Consider the following 27,388-nt stretch of genomic DNA (forward strand, 5'->3'; position numbering starts at 1 on the left):
ATGAAAGTGCTAGGTTCTTATTCTAGAAAGATACACTTAAACAGATAGTGATATGCTGGTAAATGTTTAACAACCCAGTCACCAGGGGAAGAGCTTTGATTTGTGGTTACTGGTTTACATGATATAAATACTCTCACCATGACTATTTTCAGCTGCAAACATGGAGTTAGGAAGAAATGTGCATAGTCTGCTTGGGAGTGCTGATAGGATCTGGCTCCAGTAAACCACAGGCTTCTTAAAAAGTCCATCCTTGGAATTCCCTTTTGGCGCAGCAGGTTAAGGATCCACTGTTGTCATTGCAGCAGCTCAGGTCACCGCTGTGGCGCGGGTTTGATCCCTGGCCCAGGAATTTTATATGCTATGGGTGCAGCCAAAAAAAAAAAGTCCATCCTTGAACTGTAATTAAGAATTGTTCTCGGCCTCACTGGCTGCTCTGAAAAGCCATCTTTGCATTGTTCCTGTGTCTGGCTCTCTGTTCGCCACAGCCACTTCTGCCACCACAGCTTTGTTGCCAGAGTCCTTGGACTCCCACTTTCTTTGTAATCTGCTGCATCGGACTACTGGCCTGCCCCATCATGTCAGAAGCCCAAGCCGTGGGTACCAGCTCCGAGATCACCACCAAGGACTTACAAGAGAAGAAGGAAGTTGTGGAGGAGGCGAAAAACGAGAGAGAGGCACATTCTGATGGGAATGCCAGTAAGAAAATTGGGGACCAGGAGGCTGACAGTGAGGTAGACAGAGAAGAGGAAGAAGGTGGGGAAGAAGAGGAGCAGGAGGAGGAAGGTGATGGTGAGGAAGAGGATGGAGATGAAGATGAGGAAGCTGACGAAGCTACAGGCAAACGGGCAGCTGAAGATGATGAAGATGACAGTGTTGACTCCAAGCAGCAAAACACCAGTGAGGATGACTAGACAACAAAAAAGGAAGAGTTAAACTTTAAAAAAAACCAAGCAAAACCCATCATGACCTATTTACCCTCCACTTTTCAATTTCACAAATTCTTAAACGTGGTCATCTTCAAGTAGAGAGTCCTGCCTGCCTGCCCGCCTGCCTGCCTACCAACCACTGGCAGTGCCACCTACAGATGGCATATGCTCTTCACCACCCAACCAAAACCACTGTGTGAATTTGCAGTGGGAGGGAAGAAAGAACCAAAACTTTCAAGGCCCTGCTTTTTTTCTTAAAGAACTTTAAAGAGGAAACTTTGTCCTTTTTATTTACATTTTATATTTTTGTACCTATTGTGAAGGGTCAGCCATTTTTAATGATCTCGGATGACCAAACCAGCCTTCCTGTCCTACTTCTGACTTTACTTGCGATGTGACCATGTTCATTATAATCTCAAAGGAGAAGAAAAACCTTGTAAAAAAAGCAAAAAGAACAGCAAGAGAATCTTATTCCGAGCGTTCCAGTAACTTTTTTTGTGTATGTACATAGCTGTACTATAAGTAATTGGTTTGTGTGAGATGGTTAAAAAGGCCAAAGATAAAAGGTTTCTTTTTTTTCCTTTTTTTTTAATCTGGGAAGTTGCTGGGTTTTTTCGTGTGCTGTTTTTTGGCCTGTTTGATGTATGTGTGAAACAATGCTGTCCAAAAATAAACTGGAATTTTATTTTGCTCAGTTGTTCGAATAATAACAAAAGAACTGTTCTCAAGCTTATTTACTTTCCAGAATGAAGGGACCACTCCTTTTTGCTTTCATTATTCTGTATATAGATTTTATTCTTTTTGTTTTGTTTTGTTTTAGAGCGGCACCTGCGATATATGGAAGTTCCTAGGCTAGGGGTCGAAATGGAGCTGCAGTCGCTGGCCTCCACCACAGCAACGTGGGATTCAAGCCACGTCTTTACCTACACCACAGCTCACGGTAGTGCTGGATCTTTAACCCACTGAGTGGGGCCAGGGATCGAACCTATGTCCCCATGGATGCTCGTTGGGTTCGGTTACTGCTGAGCCACAATGGGAATGCCTCCATTTTCTTATATTGCTGTTACGTTTGCTTGCTTACACATCTATTTACTGTATCCTATTCAGGTTTGCATTCTGCATTGTACGGTACAATGTTTCATTAACAGAGTGTTTAGTAAATGTGTTGAATAATTACCCTTTATGATCCTCCTTTACATTTCCATAGTAATGAAGTACCTGAAACAAACACTGGTAGTTCACTTCTGGACTCTTTTTTTTTACACAGATCTGGACGCTTTTTTTTTACACAGTGTTCACTCAGTCTGGAATGGCCTTTCCCAGTCATACTTCTAGATATTCTGCCATGAAACCTTCCCTGATTCCTTGTTCCTCAGACCTTGCCCTGACTCTGTTCTTTTTTTTTTTTTTTTTTTTGCTTTTTTGGGCCACACCCTTGGCATATGGAGGTTCCCGGACCAGGGGGCCAGTCAGAGCTACAGCTGCCAGCCTGCGCCACAGCCACAGCAACATCGGATCCTTAACCCACTGGGTGAGGCCAGGGATCGACCTGCAGCCTCATGGTTCCTAGTTGGATTTGTTTATGCTGCACCACAGTGGGAACTCCATTGCTCTGTCTTCTCCATTAACTTATCTTATGATACTTGGAGTGTGTTCCTTGCACTTTATAGTTACTCTTACGTATCTTCTATGTTAAAATTTATCTGTTAATATCTCTAGTGTCTAGCACAGGATGACTCTTGGGAGACTACACACATGTTCAATGTTTGTTGAAAGGTTAAGTTGTGAAAGGGGTTTGTTCTGGACTAACAGCTATTGAATAGCCCTTGCTTTCTTATTTTGTGATTCTTTGTTTTTATTTTCCATCAGAACCGTCAGATTCCAGCACATCTGTGAGTGAAAACAGGTGTCACCTTGAAGGTGGAAGTGATCAAAAGGTGATCTTGGACTCATTCCACTGTGATGTTTCTTGAAAATTGGGAAGGATATTTAAAACAATGAATTTTTGGTTTCTTGGTGTTGTAAATTAAGTTTGAGGGTTTTTTCCTCCCCTTCCTTGAATGTTTAGGACCTTGTGCAGGAGCTACAGGAAGAGAAACCTTCATCTTCAGACTTGATTTCTAGACCATCTACCTCATCTAGAAGGAGAGCAGTTAGTGAAACAGGTATATATGAATATTTAATTGGCACTTTCACACAGCTTTTCAGTGTTTATTCTTTAGTGCATTTAGGCTTATAAAATTGTGCTGTTTTGGTTTAGATGAATGAATTTATGAGTTTTTTTTTTTTGTCTTTTCAGGGCCGCATGCACAGCATATGGATGTTCCCCGGCTAGGGGTTGGAGCTACAGCTACCACCCTACGCCACAGCAACATGGGATCTGAGCGCCATCTGCGACCAACACCATAACTCACAGCCACATTGGATCCTTAACGCACTGAGCAAGACCAGGGATGGAACCTGTAACCTCATGGATACTAGTCAGGTTCATTAACTGCTGAGCCATGATGGGAACTCCATGAGTTTCTCACTTTTATGTGATTTCTTTGGTTTAAGAATTGCTTTCCTAGCAACATTTTTTCTGGTTGACTACAACAGGCACAGTTTACTGTGTCCTGCTGGATTTTATAGTTAGCCAGTGCTCTGCTATTAGAGGATAATAGAGGACAAGGGTATAAGCTCTGTTTTAGTCATTATTCTTAGTCGCCTTAGCAGTTAAAGCATGTGTTGTTCTAATAAAACATACCAATGAATTTAAATACTGAGTTAGGTGGCTGTTGCCTGATAAAAGTTGTAATTACCGAAACTCTATAATTCAGGTGGAAAAACAGAGTTCAGCAGATCAGTGAAGTAGAGTAGATAAAGCCAGAGAAGAATTTTGTATGTGAGGGCAAAGGGCAACAAAGGCAGGGGATGTCTTACTAAGTACATGGGGCTAGAACAAATGGCTTGTTATTTGGGGGAAAAGAAATGAAGTTATAGCTGTACCTTATGCCAAATTAGTATTAAATGAATTTAAAAGATAAATAAATAAAAAAAAAAACAAACAAGATAAATGAGGAGTTCCTGTTGTGGCTCAGCAGGTTAAGAACCTGACATATGTCCATGAGGATGTGGGTTCCATCCCTGGCCTCACTGAGTGGGTTAGGGATCCGGCTATGCTGTAGGTTGTGGCATACGTCAGAGATGTGGCTAGGATCCAGTGTTGCTATCTGTGGCTGTGGAGTAGACCTGCAGCTGTGGCTCTAATATGACCTCTGGCCAGGGAGTTATCATGTGCCATAGGTGCCACCATAAAAAGAAAAAAAGATAAATGAAAAAAATTACACTATATTAAAATAGATTCACTTTTTTTTTTCTCTCTTTCCATTTTGTTTCTTTTATTTCGTGGCCACTCCCAGCCATATGAAGTTCCTGGGCCAGGGATTAGATCTGAGTGGCCCACTCTGTAGCTGTGGCAATGCCAGATCCTTTAACCCACTGTGCCAGGCGACGATTGAACCTGTGTCCCGGCACTCTAGATACAGCTCTGGTCCCATTGCACTGCAGTGGGAACTCCTCACTGTATTTTTAATCTTTTTATTTTTTTAATTTTATGGCTGCACCTATGGCATATGGAAGTTCCTAGGCCAGGGATTGAATCCGAGCCACAGCTGCAACCTATACCACAGCTGCAGCACTTTATCAGGCCAGGGATAGAACCTGCACCTTTGCAGTGACCCAAGGTGCTGCAGTTATTAACTCTCTGGGCCACAGTAGGAACTCAGCTGCACTGACTGGTTCCTCAAACAAGTCAAAGCTCTTTATTGCTTTATGGCTGTTTGCACTTTTTTTTTCTCTGCCGGGAAGTCTTCTACCTCAGCCTTTCAAGACCAGGTACTTATTTTTCTGTTTTTTAGAGATTTTTACAGCAATTAATATAATACTCTAATAATCAGAAAAAAGCCCCAAATATTATTTATTTATTTTTATTTTTAAATTTTATTTTAAAAATTTAAAAAAAAGGAGTTTCCGTTGTGGCACAGCGGAAACAAATCCAACCAGGACCCATGAGGTTGCAGGTTCGATCCCTGGCCTGGTCAATGGGTTAACGATCTGGCATCGCCGTGTGGTGTAGTTCGCAGATGTGGCTAGTTCGCAGATGTGGCTTGGATCCTGCGTTGCTGTGGCTGTGGCATAAATCAGCAGCTGTAGCTCCAGTTAGACTCCTAGCCTGGAAGCATCCATATGCTGCAGGTGCGGCCCTAAAAGCAGGAAAAAAGAATAAAAATTAAATTCTTTTTATTCAAATGTTTTGAAACAAATACTTATTTGGCTATGCCCATGGCATTCAGGACTTCCCGGGCCAGGAACGCAACCTGCACCACTGTGACCTAAACCACAGCAGTGACAATGCTTGATCCTTAATCTACTGAGCCACCAGGGAACTCTCCAAATGTTATTTTTAATAGAGAAAAATACGGATCAACAGCATGGTTTCAGCCTTCTAGCCCACATTTTTCAAACCAGGATCACCTTTTTTTAGAGGGAATGCAAACATGATTAAGAACTTGTATCATGAACTTGTGATGTAGAGATAAAGACAAAATTACTTACAGGGTATGAGAGTGTTTTTGGAATTCGGAGGAAGGGAGGTAACTTCTAGGAAGGTCAAGAAAGGGAAATGGAGTGAGCAGAAGTGTGATTTATACCTATTTCAGATATATGGTTTTATTTCATAACCCTATTAGATATTGAATATATGAAGGCTACAGTGAGAGTCCTTGCCCATATATTCCTAAATGATTATGCAAGTATTTATATAGTATAGAGAAACTGCCCATAAAGTTACACTGCTTCATATTTCTATCAACAGTATATAAATAAATAAAGTCCTTTCTCCCAAATCTCTGAGTGTATTTCATATGTTTATTTGTCATTTGTATTTTATGAATTATGTTTTCATATCTTTGAATTTAAAAAAATGTTAATTTTATTTATTTTTGCTTTAAAAATTTAAAAAGGTATTTTTTTAGGGCTGCCCCTGTGGCATGTGGAAGTTCCCAGGCTAGGGGTCGAATCGGAGCTGTAGCTGCTGGCCTATGCCATAGTCACAGCAACACCATGTCCTAGCTGCGTCTGTGACCTACGCCGCGCTCAGCTACCCTGGATCCTTAACCCACTGAGTGAGGCTAGGGATTGAACCTGTATCTTCATGGATGCTAGTCAGGTTCATAACCTGCTGAATTTTGAATTTTTTTTTTTTTTTTTGTCTTTTGCCTTTTCTAGGGCCACTTCCTCGGCATATGGACATTCCCAGGCTAGGGGTCTAATTGGAGCCGTAGCCACTGGCCTATACCAGAGCCACAGCAACTCAGGATCCGAGCCGTGTCTGCGACCTACACCACAGCTCACGGCAGTGCCAGATCCTTAACCCACTGAGCAAGGGCAGGGACCGAACCCGCAACCTCATGGTTCCTAGTCGGATTCGGTAACCAGTGCACCACGACGGGAACTCCAGAATTTTTTTTTTTTGGGTCAAGTTTGTCTTTCACTTATTGGTAGGAGGACTTTGTGTAAAATGGATATTAACCATTTTATATTTGTTGCAGATACTTTTAGTGTGACATTTGCCTTTTAACTTTTGTTTATAGTGTTTCATTTGCCATGTAAACCTCAATTAACATAACCTAATTTTTTTTTTTGGACTTTTTAGGGCGACACCAGTGGCATATGGAAATTCCCAGGCTAGAGGCCGAATTGGAGCTGTAGCTGCTGGCCACAGCCACAGCCATAGTCACATGGGATCCGAGCTGCTTCTCTGACCTACGCCACAGCTCATAGCAATGCTGGATCCTTAACCCACTGAGCAAGGCCAGGGATGGAACCGGTGTCCTCATGGATACTAGTTGGGTTAGTTACTGGATTCGTTGCTGCTGAGCCACAATGGTAATGCCAACGTAAGCTAATCTTGATCGTCTTCTTTTCTTGAGGGTTTTACAGTGTTTCGTGGTACTTCCCCCCACCTTAGTGTAGTCTCTTATTTAAGGAGTTGGATGATTTTTGTTTTTTGTGTTTGGTTCTTTAATCTACTTGGAGTTTATTTGTATGTGTAGTATAAGGTAGGACTCATTATATTTCTGACAGATTTGGTAACATTCTGACTTTAAGTCAGAGATAATTTATTTAAAGTAAAATGAGTTACTGCTCTGGCACAGTGGGTTAGGAATCCAACTGCAGTGGCTCATGTTGCTGCAGAGGTGTGGCCTGACCTGACCCAACCTGATGGGAATTGATTAAAATGAATTCCTGGCCCAGGAACTTCCACATGTTGTGGGTGCAGCCATTTAAAAAAAGAAAGACCAGTTTTATTGGTTTTGATTCCTGTTGAAAATACTGAGGAGTTCCCATCATGGCTCAGTAGAAAAGAACCCAACTGGTATCCATGAGGACTCGGGTTTGATCCCTGGCCTCACTCAGTGGTTTAGGATCTGGTTTTGCTCTGAGCTGTGGTGTAGGTCACAGACGAAGCTTGGATCCCGTGTGGCTGTAGCTCCGATTCAACCCCTGGCCTGGGAACTTCCATATGCCACGGGTACAGCCCTAAAAAGACAAAAAAAAAAAAAAAGAGAAAATACTGTGTACTGAGGAAATTAAAACATTAAGAATACCTTCTAAGTAAATTAAACAATTCAGGTTCTTTCTAGGGAAAAAAGTGAAATCTTATTTCTTAAAGTTTGCTTTTTTTTTTTTTTTCTTTCCTCTTTTGTCCTAGGGCCACACTTATGCATATGGAGGTTCCCAGGCTAGGCATCTAATCAGAGCTGTTGCTGCCGGCCTATGCCAGAGCCACAGCAATGCCAGATCTGAGCTGCGTCTGTGACCCACACCATAGCTCATGGCAGTGGCGGGATCCTTAACCCACTGATCGAGGCCAGGGATTGAACCTGCAATCTCATGGTTCCTAGTCAGATTCGTTTCTGCTGTGCCATGATGAGAACTCCCTGAAGTTGCTTTTGACAGTAAAATCCTAAACGGGTTAGTAAAAACTCTAGATGGATTAGATTAATGGTGACTTAATAGAAGTGAAGTTCTGAAACAAGCTTAAAAAGCTTTTAAAAAATGTAGCATTCTCTCTCAATTGGAGAGATCCAATAAATTGAGTGTTCACTTTTCTTTTTGGGGGGCTGCATCTGGGGCATATGGAAGTTCCTGGGCTACGGATCAAATTGGAGCTGCAGCTGCCAACCTATGCCGCAGCCAAGCAACTTGGGACCAAGCCACGTCTTCGACCTACATCACACCTCATGGCAACGCCAGATCCTTAACCCACTAAGTGGGGCCAGGGATCGAACCCGAGTCCTCATGGATGCTGGTGGGGTTCTTTACACACTGAGCCATGACGGGAAATCCTAAAGAGTGTTGACTTTTGAAACAGTAGTAATTCACTATTTTTGTCTGTTGAATTTCACTGAAACAATTTTTGTTCAAAGGTGCTTAAGATAGCTCAATTTCTAAATAAGTTATGGTATAGCAAATTAATTAAATTTTTTTCTTTTCATATTCAGAAGAAAATTCAGATGAATTACCTGGTGAACGACAAAGAAAGCGCCACAAATCTGATAATATTTCCCTTTCCTTTGATGAAAGTCTTGCTCTATGTGTAATAAGGGAGATATGTTGTGAAAGAAGCAGTAGCAGTGATTCAACAGGGACTCCATCAAATCCGGTAATCTTCTCATTTTAAATAAAACAAGACTCTGATTTCTTTTTTAATTTAATTTTTGTTTTATATTGGAGTATAGTTGCTTTACAATGTTGTGTTAGTTTCAGGTGTACAGCAAAGTGATTAATTTATGCATATACATACATTATTTTTCAGATTCTTTTCCCATAAAGGTTATTACAGAACATTGAGTGTAGTTCCCTGTGCTATACAGTAGGTCCTTGTTAGTTATCTGTTTTATATACAGTAGTGGGTTTATGTTAATTCCAAACTCCTAATATAGCCCTCCCCACTTCCACTTTTCCTCTTAGGTAACCATAAGTTTGTTTTTTTTAATCATAATAAGTCTGTGAGTCTGTTTCTGTTTTGTAAATAAATTCATTTTTGTCATCTTTTTAGATTCCATATGATTCCATATGATATTTGTCTTTGACTCACTTCACTTAGTATGATAATCTCTAGGTACATCCAAATTGCTGCATTATTTCATCCTTTTTTATGACTGAGTAATATTCCATTGTATATATGTACCATGTCTTCATCCATCCCTCAGAGAAACTTTTTTTTTGGCTGTGCCTGGGACACGCAGAGGTTCCCAGGCCAGGGATCAAACCTGAGCCACAGTAGTGACAATGATGAATCCTTAACTGCTAGGCCACCAGAGGACTTAAAGACTCTCTTATTTTTATCTTTTTTTTTTTTTTTTTAAAGAGCTGCACCCATGGCATATGGAGGTTCCCAGTTCCCAGGCTAGGGGTTGAATTGGAGCTGTAGCCGCTGGCCTGCACCACAGCCACAGCAACACCATATCCTTAACCCACTGAGCCAGGCCAGGGATTGAACCTGCCTCCTCATGGATGCTAGTCAGTTTTCGTTTCTACTGAGCCATTGATGGGAATTCCAAGACTCTCTTATTTTTAAAGTCTAGTTCTAGCAGTCCTAATAAACATTCAAATAGAATGCACATGTATGATATGTGATTGTTGTTACACACTTGGTAAATTTTCTTTCACGTAAAACTAGATTTTCCCCACTCTAATCCCAGGTTTGGGGAGCGGAGTTGCACTGTCTTCACAGGAGTGAAGTTGATAAAATTGGTACCAATATTAATCGTTATTAATGTCACCCTACATATTGGAAAAATCTTTGTGGGCCACTATACCAATAGTAAATTCAAATAAATTGGAGTATAGAGTAGTTTGAAAACTTAGATGTTTTACTGTTTAAAAAGTAAGGGAAGAAAAATGAAAATTTAGTTCAGTTAAATATCTTAAGATTCTAAGGCAATTTTGTCTTGAATAGTTAGAGTGAAAATATCTTATTATAGATGTCAGCAAATAAATTGAGCATGGCCTGATGTTCACATTTGCCACTCCTAAGTCTGGACATCAGGGAAAGTCTATCTACTGAGGCTGTGAAATATGGGTATATTATTGCATGGATGATGGGAGAGTATCAGTACTTTCTGATTATTGATAAAAAATTCCAAATATTAGCCAACATTAAAACTCTTAAGAGCTATTAATGAAGGAAGTTTTGTAAAGAAGTTTGTGCTAATCAAGAGTGCTTGGAGTTCCCACTGTGGCTCAGTGAGTTGAGAATCTTGACCTAGTATCCTTGCAATTTTGATTACTGGCCTCTCTCAGTGGGTTAAGGATCCAGTGTTGCCACAAGCTGAGGCAGAGGCTGCAGATGAAGCTTAGATCTGGGCATGGCTGTGGCTGTGTAGACCTGCAGCTATAGCTCTGATTTTACCCCTAGTCTGGGGAACTTCATATGCCATGGATGTGGCCCTTTAAAAAAAAAAGAGAGAGAGAGAAAAAGAATTGACAAATAGAATATTTCCTTGTCATTAAGCATTTGTCTTTAAAATGTTATTAAAATTGGAATCTTTACTTGTGATACAGCAGTGTCTCATGGCTATTATTCTGGATATAAGTGATCATTTTATAGTTCTCTAAAAGATGAAAAGAACTGAACCAAAGCAGTGATTTTATGGATACAGATGTGCCTGCGAGAGTTATATAGTAGAGCTGTTACTCGTGGCGTGTGAGCTCTTCATTCAGTAGATATTTGTGTCTTTTCTTTTCTTTTCTTTTTTTGTCTTTTTGCCTTTTCTAGTGCCGCTCCCACGGCGTATGGAGGTTCCCAGGCTAGGGGTCTAATTGGAGCTGTAGCTGTCAGCCTACGTGAGAGCCACAGCGACGCGGGATCCAAGCCGCATCTGCAACCTACACTACAGCTCTTGGCAACGCCAGATCCTTAACCCACTGAGCAAGGCCAGGGATCGAACCCACAACCTCTTGGTTCCGAGTCGGATTCGTTAACCACTGCGCCACGATGGGAACTCCATATTTGTGTCTTTTCTATGCCAGGTTACCTTTGGCACAGAAGATACAGTGGTAGTCAAGGTAGATATGATCCCTGCCCTCATTGGGAGACAGGTCATCAGCAAGCAAACAAATAATTAGAACAGTCAATACATGTTATGAAAAAAATACAGGTTCTTGAGAGCAGCTATGTGTGATCTAAAAACTGGATCCAATTGAAGAAAATTTGATGTGTCCCAAACTTCATGTTTGGATAATTTTATTCTTAACAAATGATTTAAATACAATGACTTTGCCCCATTAAACTTACAGTCTTGGTTAAAGTTGTTTCAGAATTCTAGCTAAATGATATTAAAAGTCCTTGTTCTTTCTGCCTGGGACAATAGGTCTTTGATAGAGAGGATGTCTACTTTTTTTTCTTTTTTCTTTTTGGTTAGTTCTAGCCTACACTCTCTTCTAAAAATTCTCTCTATTAAAAACCTATTTAAAAATTTTAAAAAAATTTTTTTTTGTCTTTTTAGGGCTGCATCCTTGGCATATGGAAGTTCCCAGGTTAGGGGTTGAATCGGAGTTGCAGCTGCCAGCCTATGCCACAGCCACAGCAATGCCAGCTCCGAGCTGTGTCTTCGACCTACATACAGCTCATGGCAATGCTGGATCCTTAGCCCACTGAGCAAGGCCAGGGATTGAACTGCCTCATGGATCCAACTCATGGATACTAGTCGGGCTTGTTACCGCTGAGCCATGACAGGAACTTCAGAAAAACCTATTTTTTTGGGGGGAAAATTCCTAGTTGTAAAAGCCTTTGGTTGGTAGGGCCAATATTATTCCCCCTTTATTTTAGCTTACCTCACATAAGAATGTTATTATTTGGTATTGTCATTCATCAGTTTATGAAGGAAGTTAAAGGCAAGTGCACCTGCCTCCCATCTTTTCTTTCCTTTGGGTTTAATACAGTGGGGAACTGAGCCTATGTTCTAGGCTCAATACTAGGCAGTTAGCATGACACTTTATCACCTCAGCAACCTCAAACGCCATTACGGATAAGAAAAGTAGGACTTGGGGAATTTCAGATAACTTGTTTGATCACATAACTAAAAATTGTCACAATTGAAATTCAGAAAAATGGGGATTTTAGTATCTTTCTAGATCAGGCCCAGCTGATGCTTTTTTAAAAATATGTATCATTTAAAAGTTTCTGGGTTTTTCTTTTTTGAACATTAGCTAAAACTTTTGAAAGCTAAAGAGTTTCTTTTAGCTTTCTTGTTTTGGGCACCTCTCATGGCATGCAGAATTTCCTGGGTCATGGATCCAGCCTGAGCTACAGCAGTAACAATGCCACATCCTTAACTACTGTTGGGCCATCAGGGAACTCTGAAAGCTACTTTTGTCTCTCTTTTTAATTAATTTTTTGTTTTTTAGGGCCGTATCTGTGGCATATGGAGGTTTTCAGGCTAGGAGTTAAATCAGAGCCATAGCTGGCCTACACCATAGCCACAGCAGTGAAGGATCTGAGCCGCATCTGTGACCTACACCACGGCTCATGGCAATGCCAGATCCCCGTCCCACTGAGGGAGGCCAGGGATCAAACCCACGGCCTCATGGATACTAGTGGAATTCGTTTCCACTGTGCCACAATGGGAACTCCTGTTTTTATAAATGGTGAAAAGTATTAGAGATCATTTAATCCAACTCTTTCATAGATGATACAACCGTCACCTTTACAAGCTAAATATGTTTAAGGTTAGAAGCTACTAAGTGTCAAATCTAGAATAAGAATGTATATATCCTGACTAATAGACCTGGGGACTTTTTCTAGTTCTAGCCTTCTACTCTGTGTATGTTTATACCCTTAGCCACTAATTGCAAATACGGGCCTGAAGATCTTAGATTCTTATACTGTTAATCAAAGTTTGAAAATAAAGGATCTCATGAGCAGATACAGATACTTAAAATAAATTTTAGAAGTTTTGTCCAAAAGCTCTTCCAAAGAAATCATTCTCAGAGTTCATTAAACATAAATCGTATTTATTGTATATGTTGTAGTTACTAGCATTCTCCCAGTCTGAAGGTACAGAGATGGTTAAGACCATGTCTTAATCCTTAAAGTATGTATAATTCATATAAGAAACATGAATGCAAAATTGTTCTGCATGATTGGTGTGGGGAAATATATAATACTCAATAATATCATGTTAGTAGTAAAGATAATTAAAGGTGGAAGTGCTCTTTTAGTTATAGTATTGACAAAGGCTTTGGCAGAAAAGGATGAGCATGATTTGAAAACTGTCAAGTGTTTCCAGTTATAGAGGGAAAGTGGAAGTTGAAGTTTGGTTTAGGAAACAACCCACATCTGGCTAATCGTTTGTATTTCGTGGGAGTAAGGGACTGTCTAGATGGAGCTAATATGAAAATGGTAATATAGTCATACAATATGAAAACGGTGATATACAGTATGAAAATGGTGATATACAATATGAAAATGGTGATATAATCATGCAACATGAAAATGGTAATATACCTTGAATGCCATGGCTTTTTCTTTCATGTAATGGGGTTTGGAACCCAGAAAATATTGATCTAGTCATCAACCTAGAAGCTTAACCTAGTGTCATCGTGTGTGCAAGATGGAACTGAGGGCAAATTAGGTTCACAGGGATGAGTTAGGAAGCTGTTACAGGCCGACAGGTGATGTACATTAAGTCACTTTTTTTCCCCCCAATTTTAGGATCTCGACGCTGGTGTGAGTGAACATTCTGGTGATTGGTTGGATCAGGATTCAGTTTCAGATCAATTCAGTGTGGAATTTGAAGTTGAGTCTCTTGATTCAGAAGATTATAGCCTTAGTGAAGAAGGACAAGAACTCTCAGATGAAGATGATGAGGTAGTTTTTTTTCTTTGATTATATTCTAATGTCGTTAAATACTTTCCATATCTGTTGACTGATGGGATGGAAATAATGTATTCAGAGCCACTTTTGCCTTTGAGACCAACTGCATTCTGTCTATGGGATGGATGTCTATCTCCCAGTGCTGCTCTCACTTTCCGAGAGGACCAGTGCCCTGGAGTCAGTTCTTGCCTTCTGAGACACCCACGCTTTGTGGAATGTGTGTCTCTCCAGATAAACCTGCTTTCACTTAAGAAAAAAGAAACGTATTCAGATTTCACATCACATCTGACTCTTCATTTATTCAAACTAAAACATTGTTTTGTGAACTTGAGGCTTTGTAATTCATTGTTTTCTCATTTATATTTTTAAAAATATAATGTCTTGAAGTTCCTGTTTGGCTCAGCAGGAACGAACCTGACTGGTATCTATGAGGATGCGGGTTTGATCCCTGGCCTCAATGGGTTAAGAGATCTGGCGTTGCTGTGAGCTGTAGTGTAGGTCACAGATGTGGCTTGAGTCTGACATTGCTGTGACTGCGGCATAGGCTGAAGCAACAGCTCCAATTCAACCCCTAGCCCAGGAACTTCCATATGTTGCACCTGCAGCCCTAAAAAAAAAAAATATATATATATATATATATATATAATGTCAAGCAGTCAGTAGGCCTTAATGGGCATTCTTATAAAAAGTGTACTCATTTTAAAAAATATTTAATTCAATAGCAACAACAACAACAACAAAAGACAAAAGACAAAAAAAAAAAAAATTTAATTCAACTCCCCTTTTTCACTCTTAATTTACTTTTTATAAAAGTAAAGCATGCGTGCAGTTAGTCATATAGTAGCACCAGATCTGTTTTCCTGAAAGTGACCAGCTTCAACATTTCTGGCTGTTTCACTGTAATTTAAACCTTCATATTTCTAGAACAAAAATCCTTATACTGAATTTTTTACTTTATTCATTTTAAACATCTTATGTGTTGACTTTTTAACATAGTGGGTAAGGATTTTACTGTCCTCTGTTTCTTTCCCTTTATACTCACTCATTCTATTTGACTTTTGTCTCAGATTTCTCGTATATCCAGTTTTTTTTTTTTTTTTTTGTGTGTGTGTTTTTTTTTTTTTTTTTGTCTTTTTGCTATTTCTTTTTTTTTTTTTTTTTAACTTTATTTTCCCACTGTACAGCAAGGGGGTCAGGTTATCCTTAGATGTATACACTGCAATTACAGTTTTTTCCCCCACCCTTTCTTCTGTTGCAACATGAGTATCTAGACATAGTTCTCAATGCTATTCAGCAGGATCTCCTTGTAAATCTATTCTAGGCTATTTCTTTGGGCCGCTCCCACGGCATATGGAGGTTCCCAGGCTAGGGGTCAAATCGGAGCTGTAGCCACTGGCCTACACCAGAGCCACAGCAACGCAGGATCCGAGCTGCGTCTGCAGCCTACACCACAGCTCACGGCAACACTGGATCATTAACCCACTGAGCAAGGGCAGGGACCGAACCCGTAACTTCATGGTTCCTAGTCGGATTCGTTAACCACTGCACCACGATGGGAACTCCAGATTTCTCGTATATAACACAGTTGAATCTCCTTAGCATGTGTTCTGCATTTGTGGATTTAACCAAGCACAGATTGGAAATATTTTGAGTAAAAGAAATTTCTCAGAAAGTTCAAAAATGCAGAAGTTGAATTTGCTGTGGGCCATCAACTATTTATATAGTATTTACATTATATTTACAACTTTTTACATACCATTTATATTGTATTGGGTATTATAAGTATTCTAGAGACAATGTGAAGTATGGGGAGGGTGTGCATAGGTTGTATGCAAATACTGTGCCGTCTTTTTTTTCCTTTTTCAATTTTTTTTTTTTTTTTTTTTTTTGTCTTTTTGCTTTTTCTAGGGCCGTAGCTGCGGTATATGGAGGTTCCCAGGCTAGGGGTTGAATCAGGGTGTAGCTGCCGGCCTCCGACACAGCCACAGCAACGTGGGATCCGAGCCGCATCTGCGACCTACACCACAGGTCATGGCAACTCCAGATCCTTAACCCACTGGGTGAGGCCAGGGATCGAACCCAAAACCTCATGGTTCCTGGTTGGATTCATTAACCACTGCGGCATGATGGGAACTCCTCCCTGTGCCATCTTATGTAAAGGACTTGAGCCTCAGATCCCTGGGGTACCTGGAACCAGTCTCCCCACAGTTCTGGAGGGACAGCTGTAGTACATGTTGTTTGTTTAGGTCTTACCACTAAGAATCCTTATTGATTAAAGAGAAAGGTGATGAATTGAAGCTAATGGGTTTTTGTTTTTGTTTTTGTTTTTAGGTATATCGAGTTACTGTGTATCAGGCTGGGCAGAGTGATACAGATTCCTTCGAAGAAGATCCTGAAATTTCCTTAGCGGTAAGTATACATTTATTTTTTATTTATTTTTATTAAAATTTTTTTTTCATCTTTTGTCTTTTTAGGGACCCACCCATGGCATATGGAGGTTCCCAGGCTAGGGGTCGAATCAGAGCTGTAGCTGCTGGCCTACGCCACAGCCACAGCAAGTTGGGATCTAAGCCGAATCTGCGATACATTTCAGCTCACGTCAATTCTGGATTCTTAAACCACTGATCGAGGCCAGAGACCGAACCCATGTCCTCATTGATACTAGTCAAGTTCGTTAACCACTGAGCCACAATGGGAACTCTGCATTTACTTTTTTAAGGAATCAAACAATAACATTGAGGTCAAGAGCAGAAAATATATCTAGTCTACTTCCTGACATGAGGTAATTTTTTTTTTTTTTTTTTTTTTTTTTGTCTTTTAGGGTTCACACCTGGGGCATCTGGTGGTTCCCAGGCTACGGGTCAAATTGCAGCTATAGCTGCTGGCCTACACCACAGCCACAGCAACACTGGGTCTGAGCCATGTCTGCGACCCTCACCACAGCTCACAGCAACACCAAATCCTTAACCCACTGAGTGAGGCCAGGGATCAAAGCTGCGTCCTCATGAATACTAGTCAGATTCGTTTCTGCTGAGCCATGATGAGAACCCCTGAGATAATTTTTATAGAAGTTTAAGTGATCTAAAATATTTTTGTTCTTTTATTGGGTTGAGATTGGTTGCTATATTTTTAATTTTTTTTTGTGCTGGCATTTGAACAACATTATGGAGAATTTCAAAATACGTATCTCCATTGTACTTACCACCTAGCTCTAACAGTTACAACATTTTGCGAGTCTTATCAAATATAAATATATTTCATATTGATTTGTATTAGAGAATGTGGTAGGATTTCCTATTGAAGAAATTGGGACTTAAGCATTTACATTTCATGCTTCACAGGGTTCCTAAGGTATTGGTTATATTTTCTTTAAACTTTACTGCTTTAATTTTTGTTATTAATACTGCCATTTATTATATTTAAGTCTCATTTTTCTCTTTTCTGAGAGACAATTTCTTAACTATCCAAGTGCTAAAAAGGTGAAATTGTAAAATTTTTGGAAAATATTTTGCTATATTAGAAAATAATTGAAGCAACCAGTTGGCCAGTTTGATGTCAGGTTGAGTGAAATGTTTGTCTTGTTATTTATTGAACTCTGTGAAGCGCTTTCTTCCTGGATTATAAGACCTTTGTCTTTGGTTTTATCATTTGGTAGAGACCTACTTTTGCAACTTGAAAGAGAATGAATAGTTTCCACCTTTATTGCTAATACCTTATGTCATTTGTCAAGCAACTTAAAAAGGTTACATTATTTGTGGCAAAATAGGAAGGACTTCTTATGGCAAGTTTTACATGTAGTGTCCTCAGGCAAGAACCATGCTTCTGTTAAGACAGGGAGATAAGGATATGTTCAGCAAAGAGGCTAAGGATATGGAAGAGTTTGTTATCAAAATTGCATCATGGGTAGAAAGATTTGGGAAATAAGAAGTTGGAATAAGGATGAAGCAGTGAGCAGCTACAGAGATGAGAACACAGAAAAAGGTAGTCAAGCAAGGGGCATACGTTTTGAATAGTAAAAATGTGGCAGAGTTTAGCCATTGAAAAGAATGTTTTTAGCATTTCCTTTGTGGTTGAAGTTAGGGAACACCCTGTCGAGCCCTGGTTTTAAAACACTTCCAAGGGAGTTAGTCAGTGGCAGATTGGATAGTGGTTTTGTCTAGATTGATTTGGTGAACTCGGTACAGTATCAGGGTTGAGCCTTTAAGGGAGTGGGGTGTGTACAGGCCTTATTACAGGAGAAGATCCCATGGCACTTATTTCAATTAAGTGAACCAACTCGTATCTGTGTCCTCAAACAGATAATTCTATAGGTACATGGGTAAGGTCACAGTGAATACATTTTTCTGTTTGTTGTTTTAGAAATCTTGAGCATAATTGGGAAAAAATGTATTTACAGTCTCATGTTTAAGGAGAAACTGTTAAATGTTGAATATTTTATGTAAAACCTGAAATGCTGGGAGTTCCTGTTGTGGCTCAGCAGTAACAAACCTGACTAGTATCCGTGAGGATGCGGTTTTGATCCCTGGCTTTGCTCAGTGGGTTAAGGATCCAGCATTACCATGAGCCGTGGTGTAGGTCACAGATGTAGCTCGGATCCAGCATGGCTGTGGCTGTGGTGTAGGCTGGCAGCTACAGCTCCGATTCGACCCCTAGCCTGGAAACTTCCACATGCCGTGGGTGCCGCCCTAAAAAGACAAAAACAAAACAAAACAAATAACCAACCCCAAAACCAAAAAAATCTGAAAATTGAGCCGTATGATACATTTTACCCTAGACATATCGAACAGGTTCCTAGCATTACTGTAACTAGTTATTGAAAGGTCACAGAAACTTAACTCTGTCTTATTTCATTGAAGGACTATTGGAAGTGTACTTCATGCAATGAAATGAATCCTCCCCTTCCACCTCATTGTAACAGATGTTGGGCCCTTCGTGAAAATTGGCTTCCTGAAGATAAAGGGAAAGATAAAGGGAAGATGCCTGAGGAAGCCAGACTAGAAAACTCAACACAAGTAGAAGAGGGCTTTGATGTCCCTGACTGTAAGAAACCTACAGTGAATGATTCCAGAGAATCATGTGCTGAGGAAAATGATGATAAGATCCCACAAGCCTTCCTATCCCAAGAAAGCGAGGACTATTCTCAGCCATCAACCTCTAATAGCATCATTTATAGTAGCCAAGAAGATGTCAAAGAGATTGAGAGGGAAGAAATACAAGACAAAGAAGAAAGTGCGGAATCTAGTTTTCCTCTTAATGCCATTGAACCTTGTGTGATTTGCCAAGGTCGACCTAAAAATGGTTGCATCGTCCATGGCAAAACAGGACATCTTATGGCATGCTTTACGTGTGCAAAGAAGCTAAAGAAAAGGAATAAGCCTTGCCCAGTATGTAGACAACCAATTCAAATGATTGTGCTAACTTATTTCCCCTAGTTGAACTATCTATAAAAATAATTATATATTTCTCACTAAGCCTAAAAATTTAGACAACATGAAATTTATTTTTATTTTTTTACCTGTATCAAAACAATAGTGAATATTTACTTCCTTTTAGGAAAATGCCCTTTCTGTTTATATTTTATATTAGGGTTTTAATGTACTTTTAATTGGGTATATAGCTTATCCATCCCCCCCCCCATATTTCAGATAATTTCCACTTTCTCTTAAATGAGAAATATCTGACCATCCAAAATATATATATATAATTAGGACACTGAGATATAACTTATTTAGTACCATTTATGTAAGAAGGAAAAGTTTGCGTGAAAGACTTTAGATGTTCGTAAACTTTCCAGTTCATAGTTCTCTAGTCTTTCAGAGCCCCCTAAAATAATACTCTTTCTCGATAGCAGAAATAGGTAGCTATGTTTGGTGCTTTGTAAATTAAAATGTACTTCTCCTTCTCTAGCGTCTTGGGTATGGTAAAGAATGGGGAGTAATGACGTCTGTTGAGAAGTCTGGCTTTAGTCATTATTTACCCACAAGATAAAACTTGTTAAGGCTCCCTGGTCCTAGGGGTCATTTTAATAAGTTTCCGGGCCCATCTCCATGAATAACTTCAGAATTTAGTGCAATCTATTATTTCCCTAAGTTGGAAAACAATTCTAAGATACTTTGTAGTGCCTTTTGGGGCTAAGTTACACAGTCCCTGGTAGTTACCTAGGCTTCATATTTTTGCTTAAGGCCAGTCTAGTGAATTCACAAAGACTAATTCAGAAGTTTAATAAACAGAAGGACTATTTTTATACTGCCTGGAAATGTTATAACTTCCCTAAATTGTCCCCAAATTTTGCTCTCTTTACTTGAAGAATGATTTAGAACAAAATTCTAAGATAACTCTCAGACTGCATAGATTAACATCTTGATCTAGATTAACTCTTCAACAAAATAGGGAAAATAAGTTCGATTTAAGGTCCCAGTGGTTTTTCCCAATGTAACATTTGACATACTTAGTTGAAGTCAGTAAAATCAGCCGATCTGTATGTTAGAATAGAAATGAGGGATAATCCTTGGCAAATTTGTATGCCAGTTACAGAACATTGTATTAAACTTTAACCCCCCCGCAAACATGACTTATCTTGTATAGATGTGTAAGTAATAGCTGAGGGATCAGTACCTTAGCCAAAGAGTCCTAAATACAATAAAGCCTTTACTAATTGGACATTTATAATAAACTAAGTAGAATTGATCATCTCTGAGGAGAGAGAAGTAAAAATGAGCCTATAAACATTGTACAGTCAGCCCTCTGTATCTGTGGGTTCCACATCCATGCATTCAACCAACCATGGTTTGGAAATATTCAGGGAAAAAAATGCCAGAAAGTTCCAAAAAGAAAACTTGAATTTGCTGTGCCTTGCAACTCTTTACATAGTATTTGCATTGCAATAGGTATTGGAAGTAATTGAGAGATTTAAAATATTTGGGAGTGGAGTTTCCATTGTGGTGCAGTGGAAATGAACCCAACTAGGAACCATGAGGTTGCAGGTTTGATCCCTGGCCTCGCTCAGGATGGGTTAAGGATCCAGCGTTGCTGTGAGCTGTGGTGTAAGTTGCAGACATGGCTTGGATCCTGCGTTGCTGTGGTTGTGGTGAAGGCCAGCCACTGTAGCTCCAATTTGACCCCTAGCCTGGGAACCTCCATATGCCACAGATGCGGCCCTAAAAAAAGGCAAAATAAATAAATAAAATATATGGGAGGAGGTGCATAAGTTATATGCAAATACTATATAAGAGACTTGAGCATCCACAGATTTTGGTATTCCAGGGGTAGAAGTGCATCTTGGAACCAATCCCCTATGGATACTGAGGGACAACTGTACATTCGGTGTATATTCGGGCCGTAAATATTACCTTCATTTACTAACATGCTCCTCATTGTCTAAATTTTTAGGTATAGAAGACATATTATTTATTGATTTATGAATAAAAGATCTTATTAAATGTTTAAATATGTTGTTTTTGAATCATATAAATGATTTTCCCATGAGTTTTTTCTTCCAGTTTTATTGAGATATAATTGATGTACAGCACTGTGTAAGTTTAAGATATACAGCCTCATGATTTAACTTATTTATATCATGATATGATTATTACAATAAGTTTAATGAACATTATCTCATATACAAAATTAAGGACAAATGATTTTTCTTGTGATGAGAAAGAACTCTAAATAGCAGTGTTAATTATATTTATCATGTTATACACACGTCTTTAGTGTTACACAAATGTCTTTAGTACTTACTATCTTATAACTGGGAACTTGTACCTTTTTACTGCCTTGATCCAATACCCCCCTCCCCGCACTCCACCCCTGATAACCACAAATCTGATCTCTTTTTTTCTGATTTTTTTTTTTTTTTTTAAGTATAGTTGACCTACAATGCTATGTTAGTTCCTGTTATATGACAGTGATTTGGTATGTCTGTACATTTTAACATGATCACCACAATAAGCCTAGTTATGATGTTGCCATACAGAGATATGACATAGTAATTGCTTAAAATCCGTACACTACATTTTACACCTATGACTCATTTACTTTGCAACTAAAGGTTTGTACTTCTTAATCTCCCTTGTTTATTTTTCCCTCATTTATTTATATCCCCCCACTTCCCTTCTTGCTGGCAACCACGTTTGTTCTCTGTATTTTTAACTCTGTTTATGTTTTGTTGTGTTCCTTTGTTTTTTATTTTTTAAAAAAATTTTGGCTGTGGCATGCAGCAGCTTGATGAGGAATCTCAGTTGCCAGAACAGAGATTGAACCCCTGCGGCAGCAATGAAAATGCCGAGTCCTAACCACTAGATTACCAGGGAACTCCCTTTGTTTTTTAGATTTCCACATAAAAGTGAAAGCATACAGGGTTTGTCCTTACCTGTCTTACTTCACATAGTGTAATAACCTCTAGGTCCATCCATGTTGCAAATGGCAAGATTTTGTTCTTTTTTAATGGCTGGGTATGCACATGTACCACATCTTTATCCATTTTTTTGTTGATAGACACTTTGGGTGTTTCCATATCTTTGCTGTTGTAAACGGTGTTACTGTGAACATTAAAGTACTTTTTTGCTTTTTTTTTTTAAATTTTTATTTTTTTAGGGCCACACCTGCAGCATTGGAGGTTCCCAGGCTAAGGGTCTAATCAGAGCTACAGCTGCTGGCCTACACCACAGCCACAGCAACATGGCATTCAAGCCATGTCTGCAACCTACATCACAGCTCATGGCAACGCCGGATCCTTAACCCACTGAGCGAGGCCAGGGATCCAACCTGCATCCTCATGGATCCTAGTTGAATTCATTTCTGCTGCACCATGACAGGAACTCCCTAAAGTACCTTTTTGGTTTAAAAAAAATTTTTTTTTTATTAAAGTATAGTTGATTTACAATGTGCTATCAATATCTGCTGTACAGCAAAGTGACACAGTCATACAGATATATACATTTTTTTCTTCATATTTCTATCCTGTCACAAGTGATTGGATCATGTGCTATATATCCATGGCCTCATTGTTATCCATAAATGTAATAGTTTGCATCTACTAACCCCAAACTTCCAGTCCCTCTCACTCCTCCCCCCCACCTTGGCAACTACAAGTCTGTTCTCTATGTCCACGAGTTTGTTTCTTTTCTGTAGATAGTTTGATTTATGCCCTATATTAGGTTCCAGATATAAGTGGTATTATATGGTATTTGTTTTTCTCCTTCTGACTGATTTTACTTAGTATGAGAGTCTCTAGTTCCATCCATGTTGCTGAAAATGGCATTATTTTGTTCTCCTTTATGGCTGAGTAGTATTCCATTGTGTGTATGTATCACATCTTAATCCATTCACCTTGTAGTTGGACATTTGGGTTGTTTCCATGTCTTGGCTATTGTGGCACATTGCTGCAGTGAACATAGGTGTGCATGTATCTTTTTCATTGAAAGCTTTGTCTGGATATATGCCCAGGGGTGGTATTGCTGGATTATACGGTAGTTCTATATTTGGTTTTCTGAGGTACCTCCATACTCTTTTCTTTTAGTGGTTGTACCTATTTACATTCTCACCAGCAGTGTAGAAGGATTCTCCTTTTCTCCACACCCTTACCAGCATTTGTTATTTCTAGAGTTACTAACGATGGCCATTCTGGCTGGTGTGAGGTGGTACCTCAATGTTGCTTTGATTTGCATTTCTCTCATAATTAGTGATGAGCATTTTTTCCATGTGCCTGTTAGGCATCTGTATGACTTTTTTGGAGAAATGTCTATTTAGATCTTCTGCCCATTTTTTCAATTGGGTTGTTTGGTTTTTTTTTTTTTTTTTTTTTGCTGTTGAGTTGTATGAATTGTTTGTATATTCTAGAGATCAAACCCTTGTCAGTTACATTGTTTAAAACTATTTTCTTCCATTCCTTAGGTTGTTCTTTTATTTTTTTATGGTTTCCTTTGCTGTGCAAAAAATTTTAGGTGTGATTAGGTTCCTTTGGTTTATTTCTGTCTTTCTTTCTTTCTCTCTTTCTGTCTTTCTCTCTCTCTCTCTTTCTGTCTTTCTCTCTCTCTCTCTCTTTCTTTCTCTCTCTCTCTCTCTCTTTCTCTCTTTCCCTTCCCTTCCCTTCCCTTCCCTTCCCTTCCCTTCCCTAGGGCCCCTCCTGTGGCTTATGGATTCCCAGGCTAGGGGTCTAATCAGAGCTGTAGCCACCGGCCTACACCAGAGCTACAGCAACTCGGGATCCGAGCCACATCTGCGACCTACACCACAGCTCGCGGCAGCACTGGATCCTTAACCCACTGAGCAAGGCCAGGGATCGAACCTGAAACCTCATGGTTCCTAGTCGCATTCCTTAACCAGTAAGCCACGACGGGAACTCCTCTTTTTATTTCTATTGCCTTGAGAGAATTAAGAAAATATTTGTACAGTTTATGTCAGAGAATGTTTTGCCTATGTTCTCTTTAAGAGTTTGATGGTGTCTTGTCTTATGTTTAAGTCTTTAAGCCATTTTGAGTTTAGTTTTGTGCATGGTGTGAGGGTGTGTTCCAGTTTCATTGATATACATGCAGCTGTCCAGTTTTCCCAGCATCATTTGTTGAAGAGACTGCCTTCTCATTTTATATTCTTGCCTCCTTTGTCAAAGATTAATTGACCATAGGTGTCTGGATTTATTTCCGGGTTCTCTATCCTGTTCCATTGATCTGTATGTCTGTTTTACGTAAGAGTACCACACTGTCTTGATTACTGTAGCTCTCTAGCTCTGAAGTCTGGGGAAATTATGCCTTCTGCTTGGTTTTTGTCCCTCAGGATTGCTTAGGCAATTCTGGGTCTTTTATTGTTCCAGATAAATTTTGGGGTTTATTCTAGTTCTGTGGAAAATGTCCTGGGTAATTTGATTGGGATGCCATTGAATCTGTAGATTGCTTTGGGTAGTATGGTCATTTTAATGATATTAATTCTTCCAATCTAGGAGCGTGGAATACCTTCCTATTTCTTTGAATCCTCTTTAGTTTCCTTAATTAATGTTTTATAGATAGGTTTCAGTATGTAAGCCTTTTACCTCCTTGGTCAGGTTTATTCCTAGCTACTTAATTTTTAGGGAGTGTGATTTTAAAAGGTATTTTTATATTCCATTTCTAATATTTCATTGTTAGTGTACAGAAATGCAACTGATTTCTGAATATTAATTTTGTATCCTGCCTACTTTGCTGAATTCTATGATCAGTTTGAGTAGTTTTTTGTGTGGAGTCCTTAGGGTTTTCTGTCATCTGTATAGAATGACAATTTTATCTCTTCTCTTCCAATTTGAATACTTTTTATGTCTTTGGTTTGTCTGATTGCTATGGCAAGGACTTCCAGTACTATGTTGAATAAAAGTGGTGAGAGTGGGCATCCTTGTCTTCTTCCAAATTTTAGTGGGAAGATTTCAGCTTTTCTCCATTGAGTATTATATAGGCTGTGGGTTTGTCATAAATTACTTTTATGAAGTTGAGATATGTTCCCTCTATACCCATTTTGGTAAGAATTTTTTTTTTATTATTGTGAATGGATGTAGGATTTTGTCAGATGCTTTTTCTGCATCTATTGAGATGATCATGTAGCGTTTAACTTTTCCTTGGTTACTGTGGTGTATGATGTTGATTGATTTGCATATGTTGAACCATTCTTGTGAAATTGGGATGAGTCCTGCTCGGTCATGGTATGTGATCCTTTTTTATGTGTTGTTGGATTCAACTGGCTAAAATTTTGTTGAGAATTTTTGCATCTATGTTCATCAGATATATTGGCCTATAATTTTCTTTTTTTGGTAGTATCTTTGGTTTTGGTATTAGGGTGATAGTGGCTTCATAGATTATCTTTGAGAGTGTTCCTTTTTCAATCTTTTGGAAAAGTTTAAGAAGGATGGGTGTAAGTTGGGTATAAGTTCTTTGTTTGCTAGAATTCACCTGTGAAGCCATCTGGTCCTGGACTTTTTGTTTGTAGGGAGTGTTTTTAGACATATTTAATTTCATTTGTAGTGATCAGTCTGTTCAAATTATCTGTTTCTTTAATTTTTTTTTTTTTTTTGATTTTGGTTAAAGTATAGTTGATTTACAATGTTGTGTCAATTTTCAAATCCTCTATTTCTTCTTGATTTTTTTTTTGGTGGGCTGTATGTTTCTAGAAAGTTGTCCATTTCTTCTAGGTTGTCAAATTTGTTGGCATATAATTGTTCATTGTATTCTCTTTTGGTTTTTTTGTATTTCTGCAGTGTCAGTTGATATTTCTTCTTTTTATTTCTTACTTTGTTTATTTGGGTTCTCTCTCTTGGTGAATCTGGCCAGAGGTTTGTCAATTTTGTTTACCCTTTCAAAGAACCAGCCCTTGGATTTATTGATTTTTTTTTTCCTATTGTTTTTTGAATCTCCATTTTATTGATTTCCTATCTGATCTTAATGATTTCCTTCTTTCTGCTGACTTTAGGTTTTGTTTGTTCTTCTTTTTCTAATTCTTGTAGGTGGTAGGTTAGGTTGTTAATTTGATATTTTTCTTGTTTTTTGAGGTAGGCCTGTATCTCCATCTCTTAATTCCTTCTAAGAGCTGCTTTTGTGGCATCCCATATATTTTGTATGGTTGTGTTTTATTGTCATTTGTCTCAAGGTTTTATTATGTCCTTTTTGATTTCCTCATTGATCCATTGTTTTTTTTAGTAGCATGTGGTCTAGTCTCCACATAGTAAGGTTTTTCTCATTTCCTGTGGTTGATTTCTGGTTTCATGCCATTGTGGTCAGAGAAGGTGCTTGAAATAATTTCTGTAATCTTAAATCTGTTGAGGTTAGTTTTGTGCCCCAGTATGTGGTCAATCCTAGAGAATGTTCCATGTGCACTTGAATATATATTCTGGGTTTTTTTGGATGTAATATCCTGAAAATATCAATTAAGTCTGTTGTATCATTTAGGATCTCTGTTGCCATATTGGTTTTCTGTCTAGAAGATCTGTTTATTGATGTGAGTGGGATGTTAAAGTCTTGTACTGTTATTGTATTCCTCTCAGTTTCTCCTTTTATGTCCAAAAGTTTGTTTTATCTGATGTATTGTGACTTCCTCTTTTCTGGTCATTTCTATTCACATGAAATATCTTTTTCCATCCCCTCACTTTCAATTTATGCGTCCTTTCCCCTAAGGTGGGTCTCTTGTAAGCAGCATATTGTAGTCCCTTGTTTTTTTTAATCCAGTCTGCCACTCTATGTTTTCGATTAGAGCAGTCAGTCCATTGACAGTTAAGGTAACTATTGATAAATATGTATTTATTGCATTTTTTTTCTTTTTTTTTGTCTTTTTGTCTTTTTGTTGTTGTTGTTGTTGTTGCTGCTATTTCTTGGGCCGCTCCCGTGGCATATGGAGGTTCCCAGGCTAGGGGTTGAATCGGAGCTGTAGCCACCAGCCTACGCCAGAGCCACAGCAACGCGGGATCCGAGCCGCGTCTGCAACCTACACCACAGCTCACGGCAACGCTGGATCATTAACCCACTGAGCAAGGGCAGGGACCGAACCCTCAACCTCATGGTTCCTAGTCGGATTCGTTAACCAC

At 39.0% G+C, this 27,388-nt stretch overlaps 2 protein-coding genes across 15 annotated transcripts in view; both read left to right on the forward strand.

Annotated features, from left to right (window-relative positions):
* MDM2 (MDM2 proto-oncogene) overlaps positions 1–27,388 on the forward strand; it is a 71,103-nt gene that overhangs the window by 10,552 nt on the left and 33,163 nt on the right. For 5 of the 13 annotated variants that reach the window (XM_013997706.3, XM_013997707.3, XM_005663964.4 and 2 more), the window contains 6 exons: positions 2,796–2,863; positions 2,995–3,091; positions 8,474–8,634; positions 13,690–13,845; positions 16,183–16,260; positions 18,708–21,298. In XM_013997706.3, the coding sequence (XP_013853160.1) occupies positions 2,796–2,863; positions 2,995–3,091; positions 8,474–8,634; positions 13,690–13,845; positions 16,183–16,260; positions 18,708–19,283 (1,136 nt within the window). In that variant the 3' untranslated portion in view covers positions 19,284–21,298. 13 annotated transcript variants of the gene reach the window in all.
* On the forward strand, positions 434–21,298 carry LOC146403331 (uncharacterized). Of its 2 annotated transcripts, none has more exons than XM_084956333.1 (7): positions 434–1,425; positions 2,796–2,863; positions 2,995–3,091; positions 8,474–8,634; positions 13,690–13,845; positions 16,183–16,260; positions 18,708–21,298. In XM_084956333.1, exon 1 carries the CDS (start codon positions 576–578, stop codon positions 909–911), a length of 336 nt encoding a protein of 111 aa, XP_084812459.1. In that variant the 5' UTR covers positions 434–575; the 3' UTR covers positions 912–1,425; positions 2,796–2,863; positions 2,995–3,091; positions 8,474–8,634; positions 13,690–13,845; positions 16,183–16,260; positions 18,708–21,298. The 2 variants fall into 2 exon arrangements, with proteins under 2 accessions (XP_084812459.1, XP_084812460.1); XM_084956334.1 differs by having other exon boundaries at positions 18,770–21,298.

The sequence above is a fragment of the Sus scrofa genome, chromosome 5 (assembly GCF_054392235.1).
Source record: "Sus scrofa isolate SSC_HxYL_T2T_F1_AM1 chromosome 5, Sscrofa_HxYL_maternal_Yorkshire_Landrace_v2.0, whole genome shotgun sequence".
Classification (NCBI taxonomy): Eukaryota; Metazoa; Chordata; class Mammalia; order Artiodactyla; family Suidae; genus Sus; species Sus scrofa.